At 41.2% G+C, this 22,611-nt stretch overlaps 1 protein-coding gene across 1 annotated transcript in view; it reads right to left on the bottom strand.

Moving 5' to 3' along the window:
- The window catches only part of UBE2J1 (ubiquitin conjugating enzyme E2 J1), a 36,245-nt gene that overhangs the window by 12,664 nt on the left and 970 nt on the right, over positions 1-22,611 (bottom strand). Inside the window, exons 2-7 of the mRNA XM_075268179.1 lie at positions 15,100-15,173; positions 13,244-13,375; positions 12,567-12,651; positions 2,522-2,627; positions 1,376-1,499; positions 487-582 (exon numbers count right to left, since the gene is read on the bottom strand). Of these exons, the coding sequence (XP_075124280.1) occupies positions 487-582; positions 1,376-1,499; positions 2,522-2,627; positions 12,567-12,651; positions 13,244-13,375; positions 15,100-15,173 (617 nt within the window). The remainder of the gene's footprint in view (positions 1-486; positions 583-1,375; positions 1,500-2,521; positions 2,628-12,566; positions 12,652-13,243; positions 13,376-15,099; positions 15,174-22,611) is intronic.

Here is a 22,611-nt window from a genome sequence, read left to right as displayed (position 1 = left end):
CGGTACCGGCACTGATAGCTCTTCACCCGGGGCACAGATCGTGAAAGCAGACAGTGCGCTGAATTCAGCGCACTGTCAGCTTTCCAGCGGTATATAAAACTGCCTGTAGTCAAACCCATGAAAGGTCCTCTTTAACCACTTGTAAAAATGGAAAATTTATGACTAAAGCAACATTTTATTGCAAAAAATACGTTTAATTTTCACTGCCCAATATTAATAAATCTATGAAACAACTGTTGGATCAAAATACTCATTATAGCCCTTCAGAAATTCCTTGAGGAATGTAGTTTACAAAATGGCGTCATGTTCTGGGGTTTCCATTGTACTGGTACTTTAGTGGCTCTGCATATTAGACATGGCACCCAAAAACTATTCCAGCAAAATTTGTTGAAAATTAAACTGTCAGGAAGTCAAAAACTGGCTCCAGTGGGAAGGGGTTAAATACCATAAAATCTGTACAGTACATAAAAGGAAATTAAAACAAACCTGAGCAGTTGCAGAAGTCGTTTCACCTGGTTCCGTTGCCCTTTGCTGCTGCCTGTTGACTTCTGTTTCAGAACCTCCAGGAGGATTTACTTGAGCCTGTGGTAAAAATAACAATATAAAACTTCAGTAAATAAATACTATATGGACATGTCATTAAATCATGTGTACTAAGCTTTATACAGAATAAAGTGATGAAGTGAATTTAAGGGGATTTTATGCTGAGCACTAGCATACCGTTTGCTTGAAAAAGCAGTTAAGAAATATGCAAATGAGATACAACTGCAAACAAGAAACTGGACAGGAGACAGAAACTGACAGTCATTTTTTAAACCCATTCATTTGAATGGGTTTGCAAAGTGCCCGCCCCTGAGCGTCTGTGAGCATTTTTTAGTCTCCGCGGCAAAAGCTTTTTTTTTTTAAAACCAGACACAAAGTCAGACATGCAGGACTTTGTGTCGAGTTTAAAAAAAAAAAAAAACGGTTTCGCTGCGAAGACCACAAAATGCTCACTAGTTCTCACGGTCTGCTGGGTTTCCGTCTCCTGTCTTCAGAAGACGGAACCTGAAAGCTGAGACCGGGGCGCAGATGTGAACCCACCCTGACCAATATATACTTACAAGTAGTAGAGTACTACCAATGAATAACACACAGAAATAATAATCATTACTACGGTCCCAAAAGACACTACATTTGCCTCTAAATTAAATTCAGACATTAAATTATGTTAATCAAATTAAAATATGAGAAAAGTTACTTGTTTGTCCACATAGCAGCAAAATACCATTCCTATACTTCTCTAGAACTCGTAAAGGAAATCATAAAACCCAACCAGCTGTAAAATACTGTATATACAAAATGCAATTTGAAAATAAATATCATCACTTAATACCGTAAAACTGATTTGTCTAGCAAGCTCTCTGTCTTCTTTGTCATCTCGACTAGACTCTGAGTTAAGTGGCAGCAAAGCAGATTTCATACATATCCCACACGCTTCACAGAAGTAGTCCTGGGACCTGAGTAAAGAAATAAAAAAAAAAAAAAAAAAGAATGACAGTAAAGATGTATACACATTTAGGCAGACATATCAATTCTGCCTAAGTTTTTAGAGTAAACTTAAAGGGGAATTGTAGCATCAAGGATCGGGAGTAACTTGCTGCTCAGTAGGGGTACGATTACTGGGTCCCCTGTAGATCAAGACAGCAGCTCCCAATTATCCTGCTAATCTAGTGGATAACTTTTCACTGCTTGCAGGATTCTATCAATGGAGGATTAGTCAATACTGGATACATGCCAGTCTTGAGGTCCCCTCCAATGTAATATGCCCGATTCATTAACAGACTCATGCACCTCCCCACTAAGCTTTAGCCTAACGTGCAAAAAAGAAAAAAAAAAAGTGTGCCAAAATGTGTGACTTTTTACATTTTACTCCAAGTACTAAAGTAAAATAAATGATAAATTCGAAGTAACTGAGTGTGCCTACACATGTTTACATCTGTCAATGCGTGGATAGCCAGTGTATTCTTTAGCAATAGTTAAAGGTATGTTGTTACCTAACTGTCCTTTCAAGTATTTTTTTAGTAAATGAATAGTTCAGGTGACTTTAAGAAACTTTGTAATATATATTATCAGAGGAAAATGTTCCTATCTTATGTTATCAGCTCCTTTCCTGCAAGGAAAACTGCTCAGTTTAGTGAAAGAATATCTGACTTTACTAAAGACAGGCTGCAGTACATGCAATCCTATGGAGGGGGTGGAGAAGAAGACAGAGGAGTGAATGTGCAGCAGGGGAAACCAGACCTCCTGGAGCAAACTACAGTAAGCTATTGTCTAGTTTCTCAGACTTGGACTGCCATAGTAGTGTATGTCCTACTGTGATCTGTCAGAGCACATCTTAACGGAAAAAAAGGTGGAATCAAAATTTAATTTTTAATTCTAGTAAATTAGACTTATTAAAAAAATCACTTATAAAAAAAGGCACACACAATTCAAAAGGCACAAAAATTGTGCACATAACTAACCCCCGCTGTATGCTTACTTTTTGGCAAGTGCTTTCCTTTCCTCGGGTGTGTAATCCAGGGAACCTATGGCACCTTCTCCTTTTGTAGGCATGAATCCAATGATAGCCAATAATGCAGTTCGTACTTAAAACATCAAAATAAATTATATTAATAGCTGCACAAGGAATTCTATCCAAACTAAATAAAATCAATAAACGTATCTATAGTAAGTATCAACAGATGTCAATGTATGCAAACTTTGATGAAATCAAATGAGGTCAAGTTATGAAAGACCTAACTGCCCAAATGAAAAACTGCAATGAGGTCATTTTATGCAACCGCAGCATCTAAGGGGGCGGTCACACTACAGTCATTGTCCGGCAGGTAGTGTCCGCTGCTAGTGTCCGTTCAAAATCTCACATGGACATTAGCAGCGGACACTAGCTGTGTCCGTGACACTTTTCATTCATTTAAATGGCGATCGGGTGCGTTCTTTTGCACTCCGTGCCCGTCCTTAACTGTCCGTTTGTAAAGATGTCCGACTTTTCAAGCGGACAGAAAAAAACCTACATGTCGGGTTTTGCTGGAAGGACGGATTTTGGTGGAAGGAAACTCCTCCTGTAGGCATTGGAACCCATGCAATGAAGATCACAGGGATCTGATGCCTTTACATGGCAGAAAGGAACCTAATGAAGATGTGACGATGGAAATGGTTTGGTCATCAAGGCACTGAAGGGTTAAGGTTAGGGCTGGGTGACGCTAGGTTCACACCTGCGTTCGGGGTCTCCGTTCTATGGTTTCCGTCTTCTGCATGCCAGAAGACGGAAACCATAGACCGGGTCCGGCCGTGAGCGGCGGTGAGCGTTTTAGGCTCTCCGCCGCGAAACCGGATTTTTTTATCCGGACACAGAGTACTGCATGTCCGACTCTGTGTCCGGATTCTAAAACCCGGTTTCACGGCGGAGAGCCTAAAACGCTCACCGCCGCTCACGGCCGGACAGCTTTCTCACCCATTCAAATGAATGGGTGAGAAAGCCTCCTGCAGGTTTCCGTATCCTGCAGGAAACGGAAACCTGCAATACGGACAGGAGAACGCAGATGTGAACGAGCCCTGACGTGGATATGAGCATGTTCATAACGATTAATTAAGCTGAATTTTGATTATTTTTCAATTAAATGACCAGCCCTATATACGGTACAGAAATTTGAGTATTATGATATTAATAGAGTTGTTCAGTCTTTCATAAATATGTACCTCCAATTCTAAAACCACTATTAACCTCTTTCCGCTGCTGACATTTTTTTTAAATTTTCCTTCCCGCCTTTCAAAAGCCATAACTTTTTTTTAATTTTTCAGGTTATTTTTAGGTTTGAAATCCATAAAAATAATCTAAAAAATGTAAAAAAAAAAAAAAAAAAAAAATTATTAAAGAAGAATTCCAGAATTAGTTTTTGTTTTGCTTTTTGATTCATTATGTACCTATTCCCCCAATATACGGTATATAACTCAGATAGAAATAAATAACTAAATAAGGTTATACTATCTGAAAATTCTGGGGTTTTTTCTCCCCATGTGACCCCTGAGAATAACATGGCAACGCATCTCAGGCAACAGAACTTTCTGTATGTTTCAAACAGAATGGATTGTACATACATGCAGTCCACGGGGGAACAAAATCTGCTATCACTAGCTACTAATGATATAAGACAGCTTGTTTCACACTCCTATAACGAAGGAGATCACAGTACAGCCTCTCTAACTGTATATTTTTGGTCTCTTTGAGAGAATATGTAAGGAAAAGGATAATTCTACTGTCCCCTAGCAGCTGTGATAGTACAATACTTTAGCTACCAATTTGATGTTGTGCTGAGGCATCATGGGATGGATACCAGAGCACAGAGAGAGAGAGAGAAATATAAAAGTCAAGATAGCGTCTGAGAAGTGAGGAGAAGCTGCATAGTCGGGGCATGAGGGCAGTATGCTTCACAGAAGCCTGGAGAGTGAAGTCTCATTCATATCTGCGTTCGCGAAGTCTGCTTGAGGCCCTCCCCCCAAAATGGAAACCTATACAGATAAAAAGTGGTTACCTAAGGAAACCAGTGGACCCTATAGACTATAATGAGGTCCGTGTGGTTTCCGTTTGGTTTCTTCATGAAACATGTACAGAGAAAAGCGCCGCTTGCAGGTCTTTTCTCTCTGCATATTTCATATGGAACCTGAGCGGAAACCACATGGACCCCGGGTTTTTACTATATTATATAGCAAAGGCCCAGCGCTTATGCCTGCACTGCACTGATTGCGGGCATTAAGGCCCTCGGGTCAGCCTTGACCAAGGTGCCATTTGCCCCTTTTGGGCAGGACTGCAGGTGGGAAGGAGATCCAGGGCCAGTAACCCATTGTCATGACAGCTAGGACCCTATTGAAGGATTCTCGGCATTACTTCGAACACAAGCTGCTCTATGCAGCCTGAAATAGAAGCGCAGATATTTTGCAATGCATTCCGCGTTAGCGGAAATATATTTAACAACTAATTGATAGTTATTTGTTGAAACACTTGGGAGTGATTGTATCTATTTAAAGAGGACCTTTCATCAGATCGGGCACATGCAGTTCCATATACTGCTGGAAAGCTCACAGTGCGCTGAATTCAGCGCACTGTCGGCTTTCCCAATCTGTGCCCGGTGTAAAGCGCTATTGGTCCCGGTACCGTAGGGCTTTACAGTCAGAAGGGCGTTTCTGACACTTAGCCAGGGACGCCCTTCTGCCCAGCAGCGCCTATCGCGCTGTACAGTGGAGCGGGGAGGAACGCCCTCTCCCTCTCCTGATAATACTCGTCTATGGACGAGCACTGTGAGCAGGGATAGGGGGCGTTCCTCCCTGCTCACACTGTACAGCATGATAGGCACTGCTGGGCAGAAGGGCGTCCCTGGCTAAGTGTCAGAAACGCCCTTCTGACTGTAAAGCCCTACGGTACCGGGACCGATAGCGCTTTACAGCGGGCACAGATCGGGAAAGCCGATAGTGCGCTGAATTCAGCGCACTGTCAGCTTTCCAGCAGTATATAGAACTGCCTGTGCCCAATCTGATGAAAGGTCCTCTTTAAATAACCAGGTGGTTATCCTCAACAATAATGTCCTGTCTGCATTTCCACCCTGGGGCCTGGGTGTACCAGGTCAATGCCCATGAAGGATCAGTTTCAAGTCCAGGTGACTCCCATTTGCTTGATAGCTTGCTTGTTGTTCCTGTCTCCTACCTTGGTGATTTTCACACTCCTGGACATTCCACAATATCACATGTGTGGTAAGACAGATATCTGTTGTGCCTTACTGGCCTAGATCGGTTTGTTAAGTGTGTTGTCTGACAAACATTTTTATTGTTGATATAGGATTAGTCCTTATTTACTGAATTTTTGTAATATAAGTATATATTTTTTTAAAGTTACGTTTTATGCTATTTTTCCTGTATTCTGTGTTAACTCATTCATTGCCTTATTCTGAAGATACAGTGGTGTTATAAGTGCTACCTAAGTCACAATGCAGCATAGTTTAGCAGCTGCAGTTATTTTTGTCTTTTCCAGCAGCCTCCTTTTCTCCTCTCCATAGACTTCTATGCAAAAAGTAACTCAGCCTTACAAGTGGAGAAGGCCACACATTTCTTTAATAAAGATATGTTAAAGTTTCTTACATACATCTTCGCTAATAATTTATGAATTTTCAAAAACCATTTGGAAGTATGCTTCAATTATATGATATAATTACATAATAGTATAAGGTATTTATCCTAGATAATCCCATTTGAGCAAAATATGAAAAACTCTAGGCTAAATGCTTTAACTTACAGAGAGACTCTGACATACCAATATAAATATTGGTATGTACTGACAGCAGAACTTTAACAACTTAAAGGGATTCTATCATTAAAATGCTACATTTTCTCACTAACACGTAGGAATAGAGCAGTTGGCTCTGCCATCGGGCCTTGGGCAGAGCCAACCACACATGCCCATGGCCATTTTTTTGTGGCCACGAACGTAAGCGGCCACAAAAAAAATAACCACAAGCATGTGCGGTCGGCTCTGCCCAAGGCCAGATGACAGAGCAAAATGCGCATGTGTAGAAGTTTGAACCCAGCACCGGAAGAAGACGCGGAGAGAGGCTGTTCCAGACAAAGATGGAGGCAGCGCTGGAGATTTTTCTCGCAGCATTGGGGATGCCCCCAGTGCTGTTTAAGCGCTGGGGACCGCCCTCAGTGCTGCGAGAGAACTCATTTGCATACCAAAGAAACCTGGGATTTCTACTCAATGGTGGCGTGGAGAAGACATCTAAAGGTAGGAGAAGAATAGCCTTTCCTAAGTGAGAAAAAATAGCCTTTTAATGATAGAATCCCTTTAACCGGTTAAGGACCGCTGGCCGTAAATTTACGGCCAGCAGTCCTGGTCTCTAAGACCAGCCGATAGTAAATTTACGGCCGGTCTTCAGAGACTCACTAGGCAGGGGGTGGGGCGGGGGGAGGGCAGGGGTTAGGTGTTACTGACACCTAACCACCCCCTCAACAACGTTCAGTCGGACTCAGTTCCGACTGAACGTTTTAACCCTTTCGATCCTGCCGTGAAACATCACGGCGCGATCGAAAGGGATCCGCCGCAGATTGAAGGTGATCGGCACCCCCCGCGGCGAGATCGGGGGGTGCCGATGTCAGTAGAAGGTAGTCTGGGGTCTGGCCAGTGACCCCAGACTACCGGAGCCCCCACATACCTGGTTGATCCTGCCGACCGATGGAGGAAGTGAGCGATGCAGCTCACTTCCTCTGCAGCTTACAGGACACGAGCAGGCTCATGTCCTGCTCGTGTCCTGTCTGCTACTGTGCTGAATCAGCTGATGCTTTCATCAAAGCATCAACTGATTCAAGTGTCCTAAATGGACACATGAAAAAGTTAAAAAAAAAAAAAGTTAAAAAAAATAAAGTGTATGAAAAAAGTAATAAAGTTATAAAGCCCAAAAATCCCTTTTTCTCTATACAAAATGAATTATATAAAAAAAGGTACTAAAAATTAATAAAAACAATGCATATTTGGTATCGCCGCGTCCGTAACAACCTGTACAATAAAACTGAAATAATATTTAATGTATACGGTGTACATCTGAAAAAAAAAACGGAAAAAACCCACCGGAAGTAATGATTTTTCACCATATCACCTTACAAAATATGCTATAAAAAGTGATCAAAAAATCATATGCACCCCACAACAGTACCAATAAAAAGCGCAGGTTGTCCCGCAAAAAATAAGCCCTCAACCAACACTGTCAACCGAAAAATAAAAATGTTACGCCTCTCAGAAGATGGCGATGCAAAAATCACTGATTTATGTCCCCAAATGTGTTTTTGTTCTGCAGAATTAGTATCGCATAAAAAAATACTATAAATGAGGTATCGCCGTAACCGTACTGACCCACAGAATAAAGGCTACATGTTACTTATACTGTACGCTGCATGGCGCAAAATTTAAAGGGTACAACTCAATGCCAGGATTGATTTTTTTTTTTTTTTTTTTAAATCCAGCAAGAAAGAGTTAATAAAATGTATTCAGTATGTTGTAGGCACCCAAAAATGGTGTCATTACAAAATACATCACATCCCGCAAACAACAAGCCCTTATATGGCCACGTCACCAAAAGAATAAAGAAAATATAGCATCTACCAATGTGAAGACAAAAAACCCCAAAATCGCCAAATTATTAGAATACAACTGGCGGCGTCAGGAAGGGAATATATAAGCTGTGCGAGCGAATATCAGGGGACACCCCAGATTTACAGCTTATGAGGGAACAGACACCAGAAGTGACCCCCAAAGTGACCCCCAGAGTGACTCCCCCAATCATAGGAGCTACTGGGACATAGTAGGGAATTTGGTGTCTGCAATGTTTTCCGCACCGCTTATATATTCCCTCTTCGCCATCCGCCGTGCAGTCACGTCCGGATACTAATACTCACTACACCCCCTGAGAAATTCTTTGAGGGGTGCAGTTTTCAAAATGGGGTCACTCCTTTGGGGAATCCACTTTTCTGGTACCTTACAGGCTCTACAAACATGACATGGCGTCCAGATACCAAACATCTGAATCTGTACTCCAAAAGCCTCATCGCGCTCCTTCCCTTCTGCGCCCTGCTGTGCGCCCAAACTGCAGTTTATGCCACATGTATGCCACTGGTGTACCCCGGATAACGGACGTAATGTCATATGTGGGAATAAACTGATATTAGGGCACAGCCAGACACAGAAGGGAAGAAGGGTTATTGGGTTTTTGGAGCGCAGACGGTTTGGTTTTTGGATGCAATGACACTTTTGTAGAGCTGAAACGCCAGTAAAATGGAATCCCCTGATATGAGACCCTATTTTGGAAACTACACCCCTGAAGGATTTATCCAGGGGTACAGACAGCATTTTTAACCCCCAAGTTTTGCTATAACTTATTATCCATAAATGAATACGAAGCTGATTGTGAGAGGTGAAAATGACCATTTTTCCAGGAACCCGTCATTTCAGTGCGTAATATGTTATGCCCGACTTGTATCAGAGATGAACGCTCTGAAAGCTGTTGTGCCCGGGATACCACCCGCTTACCAGTTTTTGGAGTGTCTCTGCTGACATAAGTTGGGCACAACATATCGGGTACTGAAATGGCGAATCTCTGGAAATTTTTCATTTTTAACTTCTCATTATCAGTTGCGATTTCATTTCTGGAAACTAAATAAATGCAACACTCAAGGGTTAAAAATTCTCGCTACTCCATTTGATAAATCCCATCAGTGGGCTAGTGTCCAAAATAGGGTGACATGTCTGCGGATTCCACTTTATTGACAATGCAAAAGTGACGTCCAAAAACCAAACTGTGCTCCAGAAACCACAATAGCGCTCCTTCCCTTCTGCGCCCTGCTGTGTGCCCAAACTACAGTTTATGACACATGTATGACACTGGTGTACCCGGGATAACGGACGTAATGTCATATGTGGGTATAAACTGATATTAGGGCACATGTATGACACTGGTGTACCCGGGATAACGTACGTAATGTCATAAGTGGTTATAAACTGATATTAGGGCACAGACGGACACAGAAGGGTTATTGGGTTTTTGGAGCACAGATGGTTTGGTTTTTGGATGCCATGACACTTTTGCAGAGACCCTAAACTTGCCCCTACAAAATGGGGTTTACAGTTACCTCCAGGTTTCTCCAAAAGGAACATGGCCCCCAGAAAGTCCCTCTAAATCTGTACCCCAAAAGCTAAAAAGCGCAGTGCTCCTTCCCTTCTGAGCCCTGCTGTGTACCCAAGCAGCAGTTTACACCCACATATATATTTTTTTGCCCCTCGGGATGGCCCCTTAATAGTTTTAGGAGTGCAGGTCTCTGACAACACAAAGTGGGTGCAACGTATTGGGCACCGAAATGGCATATTTCTTTCAAAATTTCAATTTTCATTTTGGACATTCATTTTTTGGAAGCATTTTAGGCACAAAATGATAATACCCCTTGATTCATTCCATGACAGGTGTAGTTTATAAAATGGGGTCACTTTTGAGGGGTTTCCATTGTATTGGTACTTTAGGGGCTCAGCAAATGTGACATGGCACCTCAAAACTATTCCAGCCACATCTGCCCTCCAAAATCCAAATACCTCTCTTTCCATTCTGAGCCTCACCATGTACCCATACAGCAGATTATGGCCACATATGGGGTATTGCCGTGTTCAGGAGAAAATTTGTAACAAACTGTGGGGGGCTTTTAATTCTTTAACTACTTGCAAAATTAAAAATATGGCGCTAAATGGACGATACATTGTGAAAAAAAAGAAATTTTTCATTTTTACGTCCCGATGTTAATAAAATCTATGAAACAGCTGTGAGGCCAAAATGCTCACCAAACCCCTAGATAAATTCTATGAGGGGTGTAGTTTCCAAAATGGGGTCACTTTTAGGGGGTTTCCACTATATTGATATTTTAGGGGCTCTGCAAATGCGACATGGGACTTGAAAAATATTCCAGCAAAATCTGTCCTTCAAAAGCCAAATAGCGCTCTTTCCATTCTGAGCCCCGCCATGTTCCCATACAGCAGATTATTACCACATATGGGGCATTTCCGTGTTCAGGAGAAATTGTTTAACGAACTTTATGGAGCTTTTTCCCCTTTATCCTCTTGTGAAAATGAAAAATTTGGGGCTAAATTGACAGTTTATTGGAAAAAAAAGTAATTTTTCATTTTCATGCCCCAATGTTAATAAAATCTGTGAAACAGCTGTAGGGTCAAAATGCTCACTATACCCTTTCATATGTTCTGTGGGGGGTGTAGTTTCCAAAATGGGGTCACTTTTAGGGGGTTTCCACTGTATTGGTACTCTAGGGGCTCTGCTAATGCGACATGGCACCTAAAAATAATTCCAGCAAAATCTGCCATCCAAAAGCAAAATAGCGCTCCTTCCATTCTGAACCCCGCAATGTACCCATACAGCATACTATGGCCACATATGGGGTATTGCCGTGTTCAGGAGAAATTGTTTAACAAACTGTGGGGGGCTTTTACTCCTTTATCCCCTTGTGAAAATTAAAACTTTGGGGATAAAGTGACATTTTAGTAATTTTTCATTTACACATCCCAATGTTAGTAAAATCTGTGGAACAACTGTAGGGTCAAAATGCTGACTATACCCCTTGATGAATTCTGTGAGGGGTGTAGATTCTAAAATGGGGTCACTTTTGGAGGGTTTCCATTGTTTTGGTACTCTAGGGGCTCTGCAAATGAGGCATGGTGCCTGAAAATTATTCCAGCAAAATCTGCTGTTCACACACCCAGTGTCGCTCCTTCCCTTCCATGCACTGCTGTGTACCCAAAAATCAGTTTACGCCCACATGTGGGGTATTTCTGTGCACGGGAGAAATTGCATAACAAAATGTGAGATGCATTTTCTCCTTTAACCCTTTGTGAATGTGTTAATTTTAGGTCTAAATGAATGTATTAATGAAAAAAAATGAAATGTCTAAATTTCACTTCCATATTATGTTTATTCTTATGAAAAACCTAAAGGGTTAACAAACATCCCAAATGCTGTTTTGAATAATTTGAGGGGTGTAGTTTTGAAAATGGGGTGATTTATGGGGGTTTCTATTATATAGGCCTTTATAATTCCTTACAGAACTGAAGCGGTCCCTAAAAAATTGGTTTGGAGAATTTTCTTGCAAATGTAGAAAATCGCTGTTACACTTGTAAGCCTTGTAACGTCCAAAATAAATTAAAAGACAATCAAAAGATGATGCCGATATAAAGCAGAGATATGGGAGATAATATTTATTCATGTATTTGGGTGGTATGACTATCTGCCTGAAAAGCAGAGAATTTCACATTTTGAAAATTGCAATTTTTTCCAAATTTCCATCAAATTTCCAAGTTTTTTTATAAATAAATACAAAAATATTGATTAATATTTACCACTAACATGAAGTATAATGTGTTACGAAAAAAACAATCTCAAAATCATTTGTGTAAGTTAAACCGTCTCAAAGTTATTGCCATTTAAAGTGACACATGTCAGTTTTGAAAAAAAAGGCCTGGTCTTTAACATACTTTTGGGCCTGGTCCTTAACCAGTTAAGAGTTGAGTTAACCACTTTCACTGACCTTATGGAAAAAGTAGAAAACAAGAGTGAGTGAAGTTTGAGGGGGGACAGCCTTGTCAGTCAGTAGCACTCCTCCAAACAGCAATGCCATTCCTCCTCAAAGAAGACTCATAGATCCTTACAAAGAAACTGTGAAAGAGGGAAAAGCAACCCCAAATTGAAGGAAATTTGCATATTCGTAAAGAGATAATTTAGCAGTTTATAGCTACAAAGGTATGTTTCTGCTCCCATTAAAGCACATCTACATCACTTATTGGCTTGAGAGGCATTATGGCCCCAACAGACTCACTTTAAAGTGATAAATGGGAGGAAAATCATTCTTGTACAATAAGGTTTTGCTTAATTTTCAGAAAAAAAATGTTTTTAATTGTGAACAAAGCAATTAGCACTCTGTGAAGGTAAAGAGGCACTTACTACTCCAAGATGGCTGCCACGTTTCAGGATGATGCCCAGAAATACTCAAGCAAATTTTCTTTCCAACTTCAAATCTACCATTAGCCTAGCAAAAGAAAAATATAAAAATAATACATACTGTGAGAAGGTGACAGGCAAAGTGCTGGAGTCACGCTATATCAGCCCCAAATTTCTGACCTGTGTGTGGTCCAAGGCAGGTCTGGAGTAGGCTTCTGCCTGGGTGTAGATCCTTGGCTCATTACTGGGCCATAAAAGGCTGAAGAGCCTGCATTTCAGGACAGATCCAGGGAGTGAGAGGAGATGTCTGGGTCTGTCCTGATACACTGGTGAGACTGTATCGTACTTATTGGTTTGTTCGTGTGGCTGGTAGTAAGCCACACGTATAGTTAGTTCATGATTACTTTCTAGTTAGTCGCTCAGATGAGCAGGATTTTGTTTTGTTTTGCCTGAAGTTAAGGCTGTATTTTGTTTTGCTCATTTTGTGCCTGAAGTCAAGGTTTATTTATTTTCCTGTTTTTTTTTCTAAATAAACTTGTTTGCTGCATATTCTGTATCCCGGTCTTCGACTGGTTGGGTCCACACAACTGCTGCTACCAAGCTACCTTCCCCACAATACATTAATATTTTTCAAACCTCACAGAAACTTATGCAATAACTCACAAAGGCAATTTACTTACTGTTAACAAAATGATACTGGGAGGCTTCATGGGATATTCAGGTGGAAGAACAATTCTGCCATGGTAAATACCACCATCAAAATCAGAATCTGGTGGACCCCTGACTGTAAAGTGCCATTCAAAAAGATTATCCTTAAAGAATGAAAAATTATTAGTTAAAATGTATTACAATTAATTGAAATTGAATACATTGAATTAATAAGATACATTTATTAGGTACATTATGTAAGTATAAGCTCCATTTGTGCAAAAAAATGTTCTAAAACATCCCTCTTCTGATTCTGCTTGACACAGAAGACATACCTGGAAGTGTCTGCTCAGTCAAATACAAGCCATTTCCCGCATGTCAAGCATGACCAGGAAGCAGAGAGCAATGGGCAGCATCAAAACGGGAATGCCGGAGGATAGAGAGGTGAATGGTGAAGGTGTCATTTATTTCCCCAGGACATGCTTAGCAATATTTCACTCATAGTTCCTCATCCCAAAAAACCCAATTAATAATTAGTCACAGTATATAAAGTTAGTTATGAATACTAGGGCTCTTATAAGCTGCCTCATCATTAAAATTAGCTTGCAAACACCTCAACCCCCCGTGGCCTATCGCCTGAGGTATGTTTGGTGGAGACACTCAATTCCGTCACCAAAGGACATTTTATTACCACATACTCTGCACCTCCTTCAGAGGCATTTGGTACTAACCTGATCTTCCATTTCCTACACTTCCTCATCCCACTTGATCAAGACAACTCTCCTACTAGTTTTGAGAGACTATGCCTCTTCACAGCGACAGAGAAGGGCTATCTCTCATTTTTAAATGGTTTGCTAAATGCCCCTCTGCTGGGCTTCATGACAGCCTGGGGATGGGACGGACCTTGAATTAATGTTAGCTCCAGCCCAGTGGCACGACGGCTGCACATCCATTAGCAGGGGCAGTTGGCAGGTCACCCTTATGGAATCCTCTATTTTGTACCTCAAAAACTGCATAGCATTTACCCTACGGTTTCATCTCTCTGTTTAGAGGTTGTAATGCCTTAAGCATTACTTTCCATATCTGTTGATCCTACCTGCATGCCACCCCCATCCATGGTCAGCTGTATACAGATTAGCACAATGGCTCTTTGACCAAGCAATTCCATTTTCTCTCCCAACCTTTCTTTTAAGCCTTAAACCAATCAGTTTTAAACTTGCCTAACAGAAGCTGCTCCAGTACATCCTGATGGCAGCACGTATCCATATTGCCTATAATGGAGGAAATCATTCCTCTCTCTAACTTTATACTGACCGATACTGCGTATTGATTCTATACTGCTCCATGAAAAAATGAATTCCATTATCTCGGATACTTGCCCACACTTTTATAAAACTTGGGCTCCTTGGGTCAATCAGTACAATACCCAAGGCCTGCCACACTACCTACAACTTTAATCTGTTCCTTCAATTAAGTGGGATGTTTATTGTTTATTCCCTATGTCCCTTACGCGGGGTCCCCTTACCAGCCGGGTCTTGGTTCTTTGTATTGAAGCGTAATGTACCCCCTTTTTTTATGTTCAGTATTGGTTCCCGTTGTATAGTGTCATTTTGTTTTCCCTATTGTTTTAATTGATGTTTTATAGTTACCATTGTCACAAGGTTCTTGCATTCTGAATTCCCCTTTTCACATCCTAACAAAGTTTATGTGACTCTTACCATGTATGCATTTTATGTGGTATGACATCTTATATACACACCTTTGAAACTAAAATGAATTTGCAAACTTAGCTTGACACGCTGAGTGCATGCAGGGGACATATGTTAGCTTAAATAATTTATTTAACCACTTCTGCTCAATTACACATGAGATGTACTTTATCTTATACCTCTAGCGGCTGGGCATGATAGTGATCTGTAGCATCTTTCAATTCTGCTGCTTCTTTCATAAGTCGCTTCACAGCTGAAATAAAAGCCAAGTAAACAGAATTCAGAACAATTCCCAATCTGCAAAAACCACCCACACATGTTCATGTATAAAATACAAGGCGTGGCAAGAATTGATGAATAATAAGCATCAGACTGCTGGTAAATATGTCACATTGATTAAAGGGACCAGCTAGTGTTCTGTAACAACAGGACTATTTATTTCACTTTGGTCCCTGAAACTCAAGTTTCCAGTGGGCCACCTAGTTTTTTTTTTTGTGATAATGATGGTTATGTATTGCAGGGAAGTGCCAGAGATAGAAACAGGATTCACTTTCAGATGGCCATAATATGAGCAAATATCAGTGTCCACTAGTTGCAAAACCCAGAATTCCTGTGTATCTACTGATCCAGACTTGGATCATGATTCACGTGCAGTAGCTTGGTGCAGATTTTTCATCCTGTTAATATTATAAATTATGTGTTTGTTACTCGATTACGCAAAAACAGCTGAATGGATTTGGATGAAATTTAGCACATAGATAGTTTGTAACCTCGATTAACACATAGGCTATTTTTTATCTCAGTAAATGACATGGCTTCACAACTGTTATGAATTTATGTTCATATACTATATTAAACTGCTCTTGCCAACAGCACTCTCTCAGCTAATTGGAGTTTGCTGATAAAGCCAGGTCTGTTATCTCTCTATGTAAAAACACAGATAACTGAGTCCATTGTGTACAAGCATTTTCATATTCTCTGATCTGCTCCAGGGCGTTTTGAGACACTGGATAGGAAAACCCCTTTAATCCAAATTAGCAGTTTGCCAATTTTAAACATGCCGGGAAAAAGCTAATTGAATTTGTCGCAAAATTCTAAAACAAAACCTATGAAGGTAGCCAGAAGTCACTTCTCCTCAAGCAGAGATAAGTAGGATTGAGCAAGCTAGGTGTGAAGTGGCTCTTAGAGCAGCCAAAACACCGGCGCAGGCGGATCACTGACACCAACAACACACATTATATGGCATCCCTGTGAGCTGCTGAGATGCCGAAACAATCACAGGCATGGTGCACGGAACTAGTTCAGCGGCAGGCCAGCTTGACAGCTGCCGAAATGCCAGAGTAGGCAGATCATCGATGCCAACAACACACTTATTATATGGCGACCCAGTGAGCTGCTGGACCAACAATGGGTCAAGCATTGTGGTAGGAATGTTATGGTTTGGGGCTACCTGACTATTGCCTTGCTAAAGAAATTGAGGGTACAGGTGCTGGACTGGCCAAGCAAGTCTCTAGACCTAAACCCTATTGAGCATCTGTGGAGTATCCTCAAATAGAAGGTGGTTGAGTCTATGCCCAAGAGGGTTAAAGTAGTACTTCAAAATAATGGAGGCCGCACAAAATACTAACACTAAGGGCACAATTTGTCCATTTTCACTTAAGGGTGTACTTACTTTTGTTGAAAGGGGTTTAGATATTAAAGGGGTTTTTCCATCTCAGTGTTTAGATCAGTCTGGCTTCAGTCTTTTCATCTCACTTCCTATATTTCTCTTCCCTCCCCCTCCCTCTTGCTAAACGGGACGGAGAAGTCTCACAACAATTAGGGTATGTTCACACAGAGTTTTTTGTATGCGGATTTTGACGCAGAATCCGCCTGCAAAAATGTCTCCCATTCATTTCAAAGAGAGTCCCTTGCTTTTCTTCTGCTAGCGGGAGAAAAAAAGCAACAAAAAGAAGCAACATGCCCTATCATCCCATGGATTCCACAGCTGAGTTAGCCGCAGCGTCAGCGGCTCAAGACTCACTCCTGCTTAGGACCATTCATTCAGGCCTAATCAGGAGCAGGATGCCAATGCACTGCATCACCATCCTGTTGCGGCTAGCCGCCTAGAAAAGTCACACACCAGAAAGGGTGTGAACATACCTTTATACAGATCAGATAATATGAAGATACTTGTACAGAATGGACTTAGTGTTATCTGTGTGTTTACAATGAGATATAACGGACGGGGTTTTATCAGCGAACTACAATTGTGGGATTGTCCTGCTGGCAAGAGCAGTGAGTAAGTGATGTCACTTATCCTATAGGTCAGTGGTTCTAGCAACACTGTGTAAACAATGGTAGGGATAAGGTCACTTAGCAGGAGAACAAGGCAGAATTTCTACAGCAATATATTTAGGAAAAAATCTTCAATTTACATAAGCTACCAGTATAGATAGGATCCCTGAGATGGGACAACCCCTTTAAGGCTGTGTGTTGAGTGATTTTGATGACAAAACAAATTTACACTGTTATACAAGCTGTGCATTAACTATTTTAGATTGTATCAAAGTGTCATGTCTTCAATGTTGTCCCATGAAAATATATACAGGTAGTCCTCGACTTACGACATTGATCCCTTCTTATGCGGCATCGTAAACCGAATTTCAACGTAAGTTGGAAACATACGTAACTGTACCATACGACGACGCGTAGGAACGGATCAACGTGATTTATTGTGCAGCGGCTCGGAACCGAGGAAGACTATACCATATACAGTACAGTCTTCCTCGGTTCCAAGCCGCTGCACACTAAATCACTTACTGTACAGGGAGAGCTGGCAGCTTGTGTTTATGTGAGAGCTTTTTCTCATAGGAATGCATTGGCCAGCGTTGATTGGCCAGTGTGAAGCATTTGGCCAATCAACGCTGGTTCTGCCGGAGGCTCGTCTGTGAGGAGGCGGAGTCTAATATTAGACCACAACCAGAACCAGCGTTGATTGGCCGAATGCTGTACACTGGCCAATCAACGCTGGCCAATGCATTGCTATGAGAAAAAGTCAGCTCCCGAATAAATGCAAGCTGCCAGCTCTCCCGACTAGCAAGGACCTACTCGCTCATCTCTAGGCATAACCACGAAACGTCGTAACCCGAGGACTACCTGTAATGAAATACTGACAAAAATGTGAGTGGTGTACTCACTTTTGTGAGATACTGTAGCTCCAATATATTCTATTACAGATGTTGTCATTGCTCACCGTCCTCACTGTTGGGTTCAAAATCTAAACCACCAGTATATCTTTGGAGTATGGGAGGAAACTGAAATATCCACTTACTAAAACCACACCCTAGTTTCATGATGACCTCAATCCATGCTCTGCTCCTTTTGGTTTAAGCAGCACAGTCCTGCTGCACCTCCTACACCTACCCTCTACACACACAATCCTGGTTAACAGTAAGAGAACCGGACATGAAGGAGTAGTTGAGAGCGCTCCCTCAAAACCATGGTTTTATTCTGGAGATTAGGCTAGGTGGGGCTAAACACCTACATAAAACAACTTGGGGCCCCTTCAAAAAATTAATGGTTCATAATCACAAAAAAAAATCTGCATAGTTTTTGTCCACTTGCAGAAAAAATTAAATAAACTAACATGTTCATTATTTTTTCAGATTCCTTGTGGAAAGCTGTATTCACAATATTTACATGGATTCACCAGAACATACACTGCACACGAGTGGCAAACATTCCGGGGTTCTGATCCAAAAATGCTGTGTGAACTTACCCTAATACTATTTATGGTTTAATTCATTTCAAGCACAGTATCAGCTCTCTGGAAGATACAAAATAAAATATCTGCCAGAGGGCCTACAATTCAGTCTTTCTGTAAGAATTTAAAGAGGAACTCTCACCACCAACTCCAGCTTTCATTATCTGTTAAAAGGTGTTGTTGTAATTATTTCTCTAGTCAGGAGGGCGGTGTCAGGCAGGAGCAGGAAAGGGGCCATGATTCACATCCCCTTGTCTGCTCCTGCCTGACACTGCCCTCCTGACAGTACAGAGTCTAAATAGCGCATCAGACACCAAAACTAACAGCACTTATTGCTTGGGCATAGTAGGGGCTAAAGCAAAAATCCCAAACTGTGCTGGAATCAGTGGAGCAGCACTTAGTAATTGATATAAAGAGCTGAACCTGGCAGAGGTGGTGAAAGGTCCTCTTTAAGAGAAGCTGAGTTGCAGTGAAGTTGGCAGGCTGCTATACAGCAAACTGTGCTTTCTGCTTCCAGTCCTCCATTGTTTACAGGATGGGAGCCGGAAGTAGCTCCGTACAGATGATTAGCCTTTGGGCTGGGTGTAAGTACCCTACTGATCATATATTTATGGTCTATCCTGAGGATAAGTCATAAAAAATACAAAACCAGACAATCCCTTTAAGAGCTATTTCTGAAATGCTATTGCAGTTTTACCAGCCAAATATGTCCAGCTTATCAGCAAAGGGAAAATATGACAGCACACATATAGAGATAATGATTACTGCTAATTTTTTCCACCAACTCCCCCCCACCCCCACTTCATTTATGTGCATAATGAGAACAACCGTACAAATATTTGCAAAATCTTTGTCAGTTATTGAGGTTTGAAGGGGTATTCCCATGTACATAATTATTTTTAAATTTGTAGATAATTAAAAGTTAAACATTTCTGTAAATATAAGTAAACATTTTGCAGAGTTTTAAAGATTTTCTCTAAATATCTTGAGGTCACAGTCTTGTTGTCTTGATCGGTTGCCATGGATACGACCATGAACGCAAGAACTTTCTAAGGTCAGAAAATCATCCATGATGTCTTTATTGTGGCCGGGATATCTTCTGATACATGTAGTGTCCCTGCCTGATAACCCAGCTACAATAAGAAAATCATAGCTGAGTACCTGACAAGTCCCAGACCATAGAAAGTTTCTGCATTAGTGGTCATAACCATTGGCAACTGATCAAGATAACAGACGTCACCACTAAGAAAGTTAGAGGACATTTTTAAAACTCTGCAGAATTTTTAATTACTTATATTTGCAAAAATGTTAATTATCTACAAATATAGATATGACTATGTTCATGGGAATACCCCTGTAAGCTGGAGCTATATGATGACATGTCATACAGCCAAAAATTGCCTAACTAAGGAGCGTTCACACTTGCGCCCATGTCTGTCCGCCGGGTATCTGCCCTATTCCCCAAAGAAACTGCATTCCCGGCAGTCAGTTTTAAAACCCATTCATTTGAATGGTCTTTAAAAGCAAATCAGCGGTGTCTGTATGCAGCCTCTCCGCGAGGAAACTGTTTTTTTTTGGCCGGACATGCAGGACTGTGAGTCCGGCCAAAAAAAGATAAATGGTTTCTCTCCAAGGGCTGCATACAGACACCATCAGTTTGCTTTTAAAAGCCATTCAAATGAATGGGTTTTAAAACTGACCTCCAGGAAGTCGTCCCCTATCCAGTTTCTCTGGTGAATAAAACAGAGAAGGTGGGAGAACATGTACACAAGTGTGAACGCCCACCTTACAGATAATGACAGTAAATGCAATTGTGTTAGTAGTTGCCAGTTGATGCAGCCAAGACACTATGAGATCTGAATTTTTTTTTTTTCAGATTGTGCTGTGGTACCTTGCAATACGACTGCATTTACTTTCATTATGAGCAATGAGGTAATCTGTTCGGGGAGTCCGCATGTAGACGCAATTGCAAGCAGTGTGCAGTGAAAGCACATGGACCCCATAGACTATAATGGGGACTGTATGCTTGCCGTCAGATCTCCGCACAGAACATTGAAAGGCAAGTATTTCACAATCTACTTTCTTGTCCGCATGATTCATGCGGGCAACGCATGGCAAGCACACGGACCCCATTATAGTCTATGGGGTCTGTGTACTTTCACTGCACACTGCTTGCAAAAACGTTTGGTATTCCGTTCGAGGGATCCCCATGCGGACTCCCTAACAGACTATCAAACACAGATGCGAACGAAGGGTAATACTGTGATCCTTGATTGGGAGATGTGTGATCATGTTGAAATAGCCATGTAACCTAAGCCTTATAGTTGCAAATACATGAAGTTAAAAAATGGCACGTGAGACATAGCATGACTGGTAAAGTATCAAACAACTGATAGAAACATCCATACAAGACTTTGCTGTCCAGATCAACTCTGTTTATAAGGAAGAACAATTTTCCCTGCCGACTAGAAGGTTGGTACTGACAGAAACGTGCTCCCGGTTTGTGGCTAGGATTTTAAGCCCAACCACAGATCTGATGAGACAAGAGTTATCCGAATACATCACAATCTTTGTTTAGGTTACTATCATTATCTGGTCAATTAAAAAAAAAATTAGACTAATAGTCCAGATTTTAAGACAAATACCAAGAAAACATAGGCCGGACATATTAGATCTGATTCAGTTGTTCCTACCGTTGAACTAGCACACAGACAATCTCTAGGTCAAAAAAAAACTACTTCAAACAAAATTTATCTGGTTAAACTTCTGTTATTTCCCACACAACAGCAGCTGCACAGAACACCTTCTCAGCTGCAGAGTAGATTTTCCAATGGATTTTCACTGGTTTTTGTTGTCTTCTGAAATAATATATTTTTAACCCATTGATTTCAATGTGTTCTGCGTGGAAAACGTAACCCATTGAAGTCAATGGAAGTCTTTTTTTAGCAGCGCTGATTCTGCCGCGAGTTATCGTGGCAGAATTAGCACCACTTTACTCCGTGTGAATGCCCCCTTACTAAGATAGCCCATATTCTCCCCCTTGTATACCCTCTCCTGGAGTAACACAGCTGACCCTGATCTAGCAGCTGCATTACTAGTCAGGCTATGTTCACATTTGCATCCTGCACATACAGCTTTTTCATACAAAAACAACGGACGCCCTACAGACCCCATTATAGTTAATAATAATGACTATAATATTAAAGGAGTCCACCGGGCTCCATATGTCAGACTGTTATAGATATTATGTAATATCTAAATTGTTTAAAAAGTTAAATATTGTTTTAAACAGTCTGAGTTATCACTGTGTACCCATGTGCAGCGGAGTCCCATAACAAAGAGTCCATGTACTCTACCATGATATAGTACCATAATATGGCACCCATTCTATGACGCCAAATTGTACCTCAATATGCCATTCAATTGCTAAGAGACCACTAAACAAGCAGCTACACTTAAGGAGGACTTTTCATGTCCTCATCGATGTGCATTATTATATAGTGCTAGAAAGCAGTGTGGTGAATTCAGTGGTGGAGATATCGGTGCCTTTGGTTTTCGCACCAATACGTCCCCATTAGAGAAAACCCGACGCATCTGGCCGACGTGACCTGTAAGAATTTTGCACTTATAACCCAAAACACATCATGTTACACGGTTTTTATTTTCTACAATAAACAAATTATTGATTACCCCGATTTGTCGTCCCACCTATTTAATGGTACCAGTGAGTGCGGAGTCCCTGTTCAAGTCCACTTGGTTTTCTCTATCGTTTTCCGCCCTTGGGTGCAACAGGTTGAACTGCTGCTGCGTCCACCTGGTTATCTACATATGATTTAGGTTGTTGTGATCCACACAACCACAACAGGTGAGAGGCCATCTGGTACCTTCTTCCATCATTTCAATCCAATACATACACAGTTTACTAAAATACTACACCTAGTGCGTT

Source organism: Leptodactylus fuscus, chromosome 3, assembly GCF_031893055.1.
Source record: "Leptodactylus fuscus isolate aLepFus1 chromosome 3, aLepFus1.hap2, whole genome shotgun sequence".
NCBI classification, from domain to species: domain Eukaryota; kingdom Metazoa; phylum Chordata; class Amphibia; order Anura; family Leptodactylidae; genus Leptodactylus; species Leptodactylus fuscus.
This window is presented reverse-complemented; position numbering and strand designations above follow the sequence as displayed.